This window comes from Chinchilla lanigera, unplaced genomic scaffold, assembly GCF_000276665.1.
Source record: "Chinchilla lanigera isolate Chin_1 unplaced genomic scaffold, ChiLan1.0 scaffold00094, whole genome shotgun sequence".
Classification (NCBI taxonomy): domain Eukaryota; kingdom Metazoa; phylum Chordata; class Mammalia; order Rodentia; family Chinchillidae; genus Chinchilla; species Chinchilla lanigera.
This window is the reverse complement of record NW_004955495.1, coordinates 4,625,208-4,636,504: the sequence shown is the minus strand read 5'-3', so window position 1 is coordinate 4,636,504 and position 11,297 is coordinate 4,625,208. Positions and strand designations below refer to the sequence as shown.

Sequence of the window (11,297 nt, the reverse complement as noted above, 5' to 3'; positions counted from 1 at the left end):
CCCCTGGGGGTGGGAGTGGGGCCCGGGCGCCACCCTGGAGGAGACTTCGCGGAGTGTGCAGTGCTGCGGTGAACTGGGGCGGGGAGGTGCTGGCATGGGAGGAGCCGGTGGGCGGGACAGAGTGGGCGGGGCATAGCCAAAGCCGACTTCCTGATAAGTGGGCGTTCCTGAGTAGCTCTGGGTGGGCGGGGCCACGCTGGAGTGGGCGTGGTGCCGCCTCTGGGGCGGGGCTAAGGCTCTGGCCCCGCCCTATCCCTCTGGCCCGCCGCCTTCCCGACCCCCGCTGCCCCGCCGCCCTACTGGCCGGCGCCCTGGACGCCATGAAGCAGCTGTGCTTGTGCGCAGCCGCCTCCTTTGCGGTAGGGCTCCGGCGGGGGGGAGGGGGATTGAGGGCGGGGGTCTGGGGGAGGGGGGCCGAGACACTGGTCCTTCCTCCCCCCTCTTCCCGCCCCGCCCCAACTACGCGAGGCCCGCACCCCCAGACCCAAGAGAGATGTACGCGGGAGGGAGTAGGAGTGGTGCCAGCCCTTGGGGGAAAGATGGGGCATTCGGGAACACACAAGGACAGTTCTGAGGACAGACGAGGACGCTGAGAAGGATGTAGAGGACCTTGGGGGAACAGTCTGGGGAGCCCGTATTGGAGTTAGATGGGCCATTTGGGGGAACAATATGAGGCTATTGGGGGGCCTCCTGGGAAGATATAGTGACATTTGGAGAACAGTTTTTTTGGGATGTTGAGACGGTCTCGGTATGTAGTCCCAGGTGTCCTGGAACTCACTGTGTAACCCAGGCTGCCCTTGAATTCGTGGCGATCCTCCTGCATCAGCCTCCCAAGGGCTGGGGTTACGGGCATGTGCCACCTCACTCAGCTTGGTTTTTTGTTTTTTTTTTGGTTTTTTTGGAAGGGATAATTTGGGGAACACTGTGGACAATGGAGGAGATATCTGAGAATGCTCTTCAGGCTAACATTTGGGGGAACAGGTCTTGAGACATTAAGGGTGTAATGGTGGCAGGTGCACCTGTGAGACAGGTGGAAGAGGGGACCTAGGGGAGGAGACGCAGAGCAGCTTGCTGGAGTCCATGTCCCTTCATCCTGAGGGGTGACTGGGGACTAGGTTTGTGGACACTTAGGGCCAGATCTTGAGGCTGACCAGGCCGACGCTGGCAGTGGGTTTGGGGTGACAGCCGGGACAATGGGCCCGGGGTGGATGCCGGGGGCGCAGGCATGGGAGACGCTGTCTCTGGCCCCCGCCCAGGACCACCTCCCCTGGCAGCTGCGGCTCAACCCCGCCAACCTCGGCTCCTGCCCGCCCTGTGGCCCCTGCCCCATCCCGAAGCCAGCAGCCAGAGGCAGGCGCCAGGCAAGTGCCCAGGGCGGGCGGCGAGAGCTGGGACCCCTGCCAGGGGGCGCAGGGAGGAGGCAGCACCCACCCGGCCCCACATGCCTCTGGGTGTGACCCGCAGGGGCAGGACTGGGGCAAAAGCGACGAACGGCTGCTGCAGGCCGTGGAGAACAACGACTCGGTCCGGGTCGCCGCGCTCATCTCCCGAAAGGGGCTGGTGCCCACCAAGCTGGACCCCGAGGGCAAGTCTGCGTGAGTGCCGGTGCCTCCCCAGGGGCATGGCTGAGGGGAAGCTCTCGGTGTCACCCCTGACCTCTGACCTCTGACCCCAGGTTCCACCTGGCAGCCATGCGTGGTGCCGCCAGCTGTCTGGAGGTGATGCTGGCACAGGGCGCCAATGTCATGAGCACAGATGGGGCAGGTACTGTCAGTTGGGCCCTGGGTGGGAGGCGGAACTCATAGCAGGTGCCCAGCTCCAGACTCCAGCAGGCCCTGCTTCGAGGTCTCAGTGTCCTCTCCAGGAAGAAGGGAATTTCTGCCACTGCCCCAAGGGAGGCACAGGGGCACTTCAGGCTGTGGTGCCCAAGGATGGCACTGTGGTTGGTAGTAAGCCAGGAGGGTACCCCTTGTCCATGGGGAATAACTAGGATTCAGGCTTCGGTTGAGTCCGAGGAAGCAGCTGGGACCAAGGAGTATCTGGGACTTGGGAGGCTAGATCTTGGATGCAGGAGGATGTGAGACCAAGGAATGGGTGGAAGTAGGGGAGTGTCTGGAGTTTGAGGGAGAAGCTGGGCTCATGGGAGTAGAAGAGTTTGAACTTTCTGGAGCAGGAGAATAACAGGTAGAGTTAGGGGAGTATCCGTTATGGAAGAACAGCTGGGATTTAGGAGTAGCTGGAGCTCTAGGAGTAGTTGGAGTAAAAGGAATATCGGCGCATGAGTTAGTTGAGGACCTGAGAAAATAGCAGAATGTGTGGGGCCTGGGGGACACTGGCCATGAGATGCAGACACAGGGAAACTCCATCACGATTGACGCAGGTTCGTGGAGCCGCTGGGAGCCCCTCGGGTATCTGTAGTAAACCTCCCCTCCTTTCAGGTTACAATGCTCTCCACCTGGCCGCCAAGTATGGGCACCCACAGTGTTTGAAGCAACTGCTACAGGTCTCTTACTTTCTTATCTCAGATACTCCCTGAACTTCAGATACTCCCACAACCTCTACTGCTCTGAGTTCCAGCAAGACCTCAAACCTCCAGTTATTCCCTTAACCCTAAGATCCCCTGGCCCATTTTAGTCCTGAACTGCAGTTACTCCCTAGACAGTCAGATACTCCCAAGTGTCCAGATACATCTCACACCGAGATATACTCCCAGTACTAGGCAAGCATGAGCACTAGTTCCTCCTCAAACTTGAAGTAGTGTTTTGGCCACACCCATTGTGAACTTCCAGCTACTCCCGAAACTCCCAGCTACTCTTCACACTTCCAGCTACTCCCTCTTTCTCACCAACCCTCCTAAAAGCCAAGAATCGCTCAGAGGCTATGACATGGGCTCCCCAAGCCAAGGAGGTAGGAGGGAGGGAAAAGGGGCCCTAGAAAAATCAGGCAACGGGAAGAGATGTGACCCGTTCTCCCTTCCCAGGCCTCCTGCATGGTGGACATCGAGGACAGCAGTGGGTGGACAGCTCTGCATCACGCAGGTGGGTGTGGCCCCGCCTGCCTGCCCGGTGTGGCTCGGTGTGTGCTGCACTTGGGGTTACCCTCACCAGGGCTTTCTGCCGTCTCCTTTTTTTGGGGAAGGAGGCTACTGGGGTTGGAACTCTGGGCCTTTGCTCTGAGTTACACTCCCAGCCCTTTTTAATTCTTTATTGTGAGACAAGGTCTCAAAAAGACCTTAGGTCACTAAGTGCTGGGTGCAGTGGCGCACACCTGTCAACCCAGCACTCTGGGAGGCTGAGGCAGAAGAATTGCCATGAGTTTGAGGCCAGCCCAGGCTACTTAGTGAATTGGAGGCCAGCCTGAACTGCACAGTGAGAACCTGTCTCAAAAAAAAAAAAAAAAAAAGCTGGGCGTGGTGGCGCACACCTGTAATCCCAGCACTTGGGAGGCTGAGGCAGGTGGATCGTGGTGAGTTTGAGGCCAGCCTGGGCTACAAAGTAAGCTCAAGGCCAGCCTGAACTGCATAGCGAGACCTTGTCTCAAAAAGACCAAAAAAAAAAAAAAAAAAAAGTCACTAAGTTCCCCGGGCTGGGGTTGAACTCGCAGAGATCCTCCTGCCTCAGCCTCCCAGAGTGCTGGCTGACAGGTGTGCACCGATGCATAGGGCCCTGCTGCCTCCTTTCCGTTTAGCCAGCTCCTACTGCGTGCTGGACGCCGGGACTCAGCTTCAATTCTACAAAACCTCCTTACACAGGCCCATTGAACGGAGGCGGCAGTGTCACTTCCCACAGTAAAGGGTGAGGGGTCCCAGGTCACCTGACCCAGGAGCACAGCCTGGTGTCCCGGAGGCCTTTAAGAGAAGGCTGCAGGGCGTCCAGAGCTAAACACCTCTCAAAAACCCCAGGGCACCCCGGCCAGCCCAAAGCTTCAGAGTCCACTGTCCCACGAGGGAGGGGAAGCTCCCAACCACTTGGGCCAGCACCCGGTCCAGGCTCTGTACACCACACGGAGCCGGAGAGGTGCAGGGCTCCAGCGAGGACTCAGGACGCATCTGTTCTTAGGGAAACGCCCTGAAGTCCATTTGCCTGGGGCCGGGCGCTGTGCACGTCTCCCGCGGCTGGAGTATGCTGCCACCTAGTGGCGGCAATGGTTCTGGTACAAGGGCAACCCAGCCCCCAGCTCTACCCAAGAAAAATGTATTGCCCGCTGTGGTGACACGCCTGTCATCCCAGCACTGTGGGAGGCTGAAGCAGGACGATCGTTAAGTTCAAAACAAGTCTGGGCAACTTAATGAGACCCTGGCTCAAAATAAAAATTAAAAAGGTGAACATAGCTCAGTGCAAAGGCCCTGCGTTCAATTCTCAGTACTGTGAGAAAAAGAATCACGTCCTGGCTGTGGACCCCCAAGAAATGCCTACGCCTTTTCCCTGCCCCGTCCTCTTCCCCAGCGGCCGGTGGCTGTCTCTCCTGCTCAGAGCTCCTGTGCTCCTTCAAGGCGCATCTGAACCCCCGAGATCGGGTGAGCTTCCGGCATCTCCAGGACTACGCTTGAGGTCCGCTGTCACTAAGGGCAGCATTCGGAGGGACCCCTTTGCGAAGAGCTCGGAAGTCTGGGGTGAAGCTCGGGGCGGTCCTGTGGGCTTCCCTGCCTCCCGGGTCAGCTTCTCACCTTCCCGCATCCCCCGCTCCTGTTCCCCACCAGTCGGGCGCAACACCCCTCATCCTGGCAGCGCAGATGTGCCACACAGATCTATGCCGCCTCCTCCTACAGCAGGGGGCTGCTGCGAACGACCAGGACCTGCAGGGCCGGTGAGCTTCTCCCCTGTCAAGCCATCTTTCCTGTGCTGTGTGACTTCGGGAAGTCCAAAACCTCTCTGAGCCGGGTGGGGGCGTTCAGTCTGGCCTCCTCCTACTACCTGGCTGTTGAGGAGGGCGTGGGGGTCTGGGAATGTGCTCACCCCCTCAGTAGCCCCCTTCCCTGGCAGGACAGCCCTGATGCTGGCCTGTGAGGGGGGCAGCCCCGAAACAGTGGAGGTGCTGCTGCAGGGCGGGGCCCAGCCGGGCATCACCGATGCGCTGGGCCAGGACGCGGCTCACTACGGAGCGCTGGCAGGGGACAAACTCATCCTCCACCTCCTGCAGGAGGCGGCCCATCGCCCCTCCCCACCTAGCGGTATGCAAGCCCGCCTCCGCATCCCCTTCTGGGCAGCTTCTCATCACCCCTTTCTTTCCCTATTGCGGTGGTCTCAAGGTGCCCCATATCTGCTGTACTAGGAGCGGTTTCATGGCACCCCTACTTGAGGCGGTTTCAAGAAGCCCCAGAACAGTTAGCGTGGTCTGGCGATCCACTCTGATTTCCTGGATCTTCCTTATTTTTAGGGCTTTGGCGGTCCTAAAAAGGGGCACCCCTCCCCCCTTCTGGGAAATGCCACGCTGCTATGTCTGTAAGAGTTTCAAGGTCCCTCCTGTTATTCTGCTTAAGTGATAATTCCTGCCTTACAAGCCTTGATTCTCAGGAGGTTGAGAGCTCCCACCCCCATGAATGCGGGTCTGGAGCTGGGAACGGAGACCCTGGTACCAGCGCCTGACCCTGCCCGCCTCTCTCCCCTGCCTGTAGAAGAGGACTCCGGCGAAGCTTCGTCTCAGGTAAGGACCTACGCAGCGCGGCCCCTCCCCCGTGCGCGCGCTTGCTCCTGAGGAGCGTACCCGCCCCGCCGGCTCGAGCCTGGGGTGTTGTCTGCAGAGGGCTTCCAGCTACGCTGCCACCAAGTGGCGTCCGCTGCCCCAAACTGTAACTCCTCGCGCTGGCGGGAACCCTGCGAGACAGGGCGGGACGTGGCTGGGGGACTGGGGCTGCTGCGGGCCAGTACGGTGAGAGAAAGGCGAGCCCGGGTCTTCCTTCCAGCGGAGCATCTCAGCCCCACAGGGAAAAGAAAGGGATAGATAATCTGGTCCGGCCAGGGAAAGCACCAAGGCCAATGGAAGGGCAGGAGCAAGAATAAGATTTAAAATTTGGGCAGGGCGCACTCCTGTGATCCCAGCACTGAGGAGGCTGAGGCAGGAGGATCGCTGCTAGTTTGAGGTCAGCCTGGGCTACATAGTGAGACCCTGTCTACAAACAAACAGACACAAGAGTTAGGACTTGGAGAGGATGCGCTGCTGCCTGTCCCGTACCTGCTGAATTAGCAGCAGGGCAAGTGGGGACAGGAGAGAGGCCGGGAGCTGCCCAGTCCACAGGGCAGCATGGCAGAGCTGGGTGTGGGCTGGCTGGGTGGGGCACTGGATAGGAGGCCAGGGTGGCCCCCATCTGCTCCCTTCCCCCTCTGCCCACAGAACTCCGTGTCCAGCCATGAAAAGCGAGGGGGTCCCAAGAAGCGGAAGGCGCCCCAGCCTCCCGCCAGCATCCCTGTGCCGGTGAGAGGACTGGGCCCCGGGGAGGATGGGTGGGAAGCCCCGGTGGGGTTGGAGCTCCGGCTCAGAGGCCGAGGGGCAGCCTCAGGCCTCCTGTAACGGTGGTGGGTCCCCGTTGGGGAGAGGACAGGATGACCGAGAAGCCTACGAGGAGATCGTGCGGCTGCGGCAGGAGAGGGGCCGCCTCCTGCAGAAGATCCGGGGCCTGGAGCAGCACAAAGAACGACGGAAGCATGAGGTTAGGGGAGCAGAGGCCAGGCCTGCGAGGGGTGCACTTCCAGGGAAGACTTCCCCTACCTTTCCTGCCCGGCTCAAGGCTACAGGCTCTGTGCTGCCCCGGGGCCTTTGCACAGGCCGCACCCTCGGCCTGCATGCTGCTCCTCCAGATGTCTCCATGCCTCTTCCCAGACCTCTTTTGCTCACAAGGCCCCTTGCTAAAGATATATACCGGATGAATGAATGTTCAAGTGAGGGAGTGAATGCGCGGTCCCAAAATAGGGTCTGGGCCAAGTAGGCACCCAGTAAAAGTGTGCTGAGCAGGCAGAGCAGTGTCTGCCACACAGCAGACGCTCAGTAAATCCCTGTAATGATGGGTCGGAATGGTGCGGGCAGCCGCACGGACAGATGTCTGCGGGTGCAGTGGGGGCGCCTCAGCAGGTGAGACCGGGAGGCCCCTGCCCAGGTCCGACCCTGTGCCCCCGTCTGCGTCAGCCGCAGGAGGCAGAGGCCAGCTCGGTGCACAGCCTGGAGAGACAGGTAGGCGCGGAGGGTGGGGAGCGGGGTGGCTGCCGGGTGTCCCCTCAGCCCGGGCGCCTGAGCCAGCCGCCTCCGCCCCCAGGTGCAGGAGCTGCAGCAGCTGCTGGCTGAGAAGCAGGAGGAGAAGGAGAGCCTGGGACGGGAGGTGGAAAGTTTGCAGAGCCGGCTGTCCCTGCTGGAGGTGGGCCCGAGCCTGTGGGCGGGGAAGGGATTGGGGCGGAGCCATAGTCAAGGGCTGGGCCAAAACCAGGGTGAGAGGAGCCAGGGCAAGGCCAGAGCCCGGCTTTGGTGAGGAGCCAGGTAGAGCCAGGGCGGGGTGGAGCCGGGGCGGGGTCAGAAACATGGTGGGTGGGCCCAGGGGTGGGGCTAGGGCCAGTATGGGTGGAGCCAGAGGTGGACCAGAGTCGGGGTGGGCGGGGCTAGCGTTGGCAGAGTACCGGTGGGTGGGGCGGGGCCAGAGTCAGGGTGGGGGCGAGGTTAACTATGGCGAGCTGGGGGCGGAGCCTCTCCTGCTTCAGGTCTGACAACACCAGGCATGTAATAGTGTCACATACAAGCAAATACATGCCAAGCATCCTCACAAACCCAATTAGGCAGATACCACACTTGGAAACACACACGGCCAGGATGGATACACCTCCAAATACATCCTTGCAAGGATGAGCAAACACACAAACATTACAAATACAACAGCAAACACGTGTATGCAGTATTAAATATGCACACTTGTCATCTCAGCATTTTGGGAGGCTGAAGCAGGAGGCTGTCAAATTTGAGGTCAGCCTGTACAACTTAGTGAGAAGTTGCCTCAAAATAAAAATAAAAAGCTGGGGATATAGCTCAGTGTAGACCTGAGTTCAATCCCTTGTACCACACACACACACACACACACACACACAAAATATATAGATATATATATAGAGAGAGAGAGAGAAGGGGGAAAGGAAGAGGGAATTTGTACAATTATACAGCAAAAGAAAAAAAAAAACTGAGCTGGGTGTGGTGGTGCACACCTGTAATCCCAGCACTTGGAAGGCTGAGGCAGGAGGCTCGCTATGAATCTGAGGCCAGCCTGGGCTACATAGTGAGTTCAAGGCCAGCCTCCATTATACAGCAAGACCCTGTCTCAAAAAACAAACCAAAAAAAAAGTGTTAAAAATGGGTGCACAAGGGCCAGGTGTGGTGGTACATGCCTGTAATCTCAGCACTTGGGAGGCTGAGGCAGGAGGATTGCTGCAAGTTCGAGGCCAGCCTGGGCTACATAGTGAGTTCAGGGGCAGCTTGAATTATACAGTGAGACCCTGTCTATAAAAAAGGGTGCACAGGGCTGGTGGGAACCACTCGGTGGTGAGCACCTGCCTATCATACATAGGTCCTAAGTTCATCCCCAGCATTGTAAAAATAATGGGGAAAGGATATAGTAGTTACTTAGAAATACAGACACCGGGGCTGGGGATTTAGCTCAGTGGCAAAGCGTCTGCCTGGCAAGCGCAAGGTTGTGAGTTCGGTTCCCGGTACCGGAGGAAAAAAAAAACAAAAAAACAAGAAATACAGACACCACCAGTCCAGTACTCGTGGGGGGCTGTAAAGGGATACAAACCCTACAGTCTCGAAGGAGGGCGGGGAGGGTGGGCTGGGGGGGCAGGACCCTCACCTGGCCTCTCCTCACTCCCAGAGTGAGCGGGAGAACACCAGCTACGATGTGGCCACGCTGCAGGATGAGGAGGGAGAGCTGCCTGATTTTCCAGGTGAAGCCCCGCTGAGCTCTTGGGGCTGGGGTTGGAGCGTGGAGCCAGGGGGTGCGGGGTGCGGGGTGCCGGGAGGGAGTCTGCACACGCCTCTGAGTTGCTCCAGCTGCCTGAGCTAGCTCTGGGGGTGCTAGCTCTGGGGGTCCTAGTGCACTGCTGCGGAGCCTCCACTGCCCTGGCCGGAACCCCAGGGCTAACTGTGCCCCACCCCCCTCTGCAGGGGCGGAGACATCCAAGCGGCTCAGCCCCTCAGCCCAGGAGCGCCTGGGCTCGCTGCAGGAGCAGGTGGCCGCGCTCACCAGACAGAACCAGGAGCTGATGGAGAAGGTCCAGGTGGGAACCGAGGCTGCGGGCAGATCGGGGCCTGGGGTGGATGGGGGAGGTGTCGAGACTGCCCTGTGCCCCCGAGGGCCACTCCAGCCCCTGCCTGGTTGCCTGCCCACCGCCAGGTCCTGGAGAACTTCGAGAAGGATGACACTCAGCTGGCTGGGAACGGCTTGTCGGAGGTCGTCCCTCTGGTCCTCTACGACTCGCTCCGGGCTGAGTTTGACCAGCTCCGCAGGCAGCACGCCGAGGCCCTGCGAGCGCTAGAGCAGCGGGAGGCCCGGGAAAACCCCAGACACGAGGAGGACACAGACACGGGGGCCTCGGCAACCCCAAATGGGCCACCAGACGCAAAGCTGAACGGCACCGTGGTTCCAGAAACCAGGATTAACGGAGCTGGGAGCAGCGATGAGGGTGCTGCAGGAAGGGAAACCGCCGGAGCTGGGACCACGGAAGCAGCATCCGAAGAACGCGGGGTCACAGGGGCTGGGGCCACAGGGACAGAGGGTGCAGAAGCAGAGGCTGAGGGAGCCAGAGCCGCAGGGACTGAGGCCATAGAAATGGAGACCGGAGAAGAAGGAGAAAATACGGCAACTGAGACCACGGGAGGTGCAGCTACGGCTTCAGAGGCCACAAGAGCCGAGGTCGCGAGGATGCAACCGGAAGTGAAGACCAATGCAGCTGGTACCAGGGGAGCAGAGCTCACTGCAAACATGGAGGCCATGGGGTCGAAGGCCACCAATGTAGAGGCCACTGGTATGGAGGCCATACCCGCAAGCGTTCCTGCTGGGCCCATCCTGCACCCTGGGGCTGCGGAGGCCTCCGAGAAGCTGCAGTCTGAGCTGGAGACCAGGATCCGCAGCTTGGAGGAGGTGCTCCGGCAGCGGGAGCGGGAGGCGGCTGCTGAACTAGAGGCCGCTCGGGGCAAGTGTGAGGCTGCAGAGGCTGAGGCAGGCAGGCTCCGGGAGCGGGTGCGTGAAGCTGAGGGAGCTGGGACCGGTGGGGGCTGTGGCGGCGGTGGCGGTGGCGGTGGCGGTGGCGGTGGCGACACAATCCAGCTGCGGGCGGCCCTGGAGCAGGCCCGGGAGGACCTCCGAGAGCGGGACTCCCGCCTGCGGGAGCTGGAGGCAGCTGTGTCGTGGCTGGACGAGGCCCGGGCTGGCAGGCTTCTGGCTGAGGAGGAGGCCCGGGGTCTGCGGGCAGAGCTGGCCCAGCGGGAGGAGGCACGGCTAGAGCAGAGCCGGGAGCTGGAAGTGCTCCGGGAGCAGCTGGCCAAGGCCACGGCCGCTGGGGAGCAGCACCGGGTAGCGGCTGCAGAGCTGAGCCAAGCGCGGGATGCGTCCGAGGCCAGGGCCGCCGAGCTGGCCTCGGCCTGTGAGGAGGCGCGGCAGGGCCTGGCGGAGCTGCGCGAGGCCTCGGAGGCCCTGCGGCAATCCTCGGTGCCCCTGTCCGAGCATCATCGGCTGCAGGAGGAGGCCTTGGAGCTGAGGGGCCGGGCGGCCAGTCTGGAGCAGGAGGTGGTAGCCACGGGCAAGGAGGCCGCCCGGCTGCGGGCAGAGCTGGAACGGGAGCGCGTGGGCAGCGTGGCCCTCTCTGAACACGAACGCGTGGTAGGTGCGCTGCGGGCCGACGTGGCTCGGCTGGAGGGGCAGTTGGAGGAGCTGGCCCGCCGGCATGAGAAGACCAGCGCTGAGGTCTTCCAGGTGAGTGCGTGTGGCCGGGCCCCGCGGACCCTGGGAGGCCTGCTCTGATCCGGCAGCCCGGGGGTGTGAACCCCGTAGGTTTCAATTGAACAGACATTCGGGCCTCTGATATTTCCAGGTGGACAATGACCGTGCAGCCATCCTGGAATTTCAACTTTCATTTTCTTTCTTTCTTCTTTCTTTTCTCTTTTAAACACCTTTTGACCATTTTGACCTCAAATTTATTTTTTTTAATTTTTTCCTGTTACAGGAATTGAACTCAGGAGCTTGCACTTTCTAGGCAGGCACTGTGCCACTGAGCTATATCTCCAGCCCTTGACCTCAATTTTCATTTTTTTATTTTTTATTTTTGTCTTTT

General features: G+C 60.3%; 1 protein-coding gene across 4 annotated transcripts in view; it reads left to right on the top strand.

Moving 5' to 3' along the window:
• Positions 1-269: 269 nt before the first annotated feature.
• The window catches only part of Ankrd24 (ankyrin repeat domain 24), a 15,177-nt gene continuing 4,149 nt past the window's right edge, over positions 270-11,297 (top strand). Inside the window, exons 1-17 of one of the 4 annotated variants that reach the window (XM_013505210.1) lie at positions 270-359; positions 1,275-1,361; positions 1,465-1,595; positions 1,676-1,764; positions 2,439-2,503; positions 2,981-3,038; positions 4,446-4,516; positions 4,700-4,806; positions 4,983-5,170; positions 5,615-5,643; positions 6,331-6,411; positions 6,539-6,646; positions 7,120-7,164; positions 7,247-7,345; positions 8,840-8,912; positions 9,133-9,245; positions 9,362-10,939. In XM_013505210.1, the coding sequence (XP_013360664.1) occupies positions 321-359; positions 1,275-1,361; positions 1,465-1,595; positions 1,676-1,764; positions 2,439-2,503; positions 2,981-3,038; positions 4,446-4,516; positions 4,700-4,806; positions 4,983-5,170; positions 5,615-5,643; positions 6,331-6,411; positions 6,539-6,646; positions 7,120-7,164; positions 7,247-7,345; positions 8,840-8,912; positions 9,133-9,245; positions 9,362-10,939 (2,961 nt within the window). In that variant the 5' untranslated portion in view covers positions 270-320. Of the gene's footprint in view, positions 360-1,256; positions 1,362-1,464; positions 1,596-1,675; positions 1,765-2,438; positions 2,504-2,980; positions 3,039-4,445; positions 4,517-4,699; positions 4,807-4,982; positions 5,171-5,614; positions 5,644-6,330; positions 6,412-6,538; positions 6,647-7,119; positions 7,165-7,246; positions 7,346-8,839; positions 8,913-9,132; positions 9,246-9,361; positions 10,940-11,297 lie in introns of all 4 variants that reach the window. The other 3 variants (XM_013505209.1, XM_013505211.1, XM_013505212.1) reach the window with 3 other exon arrangements.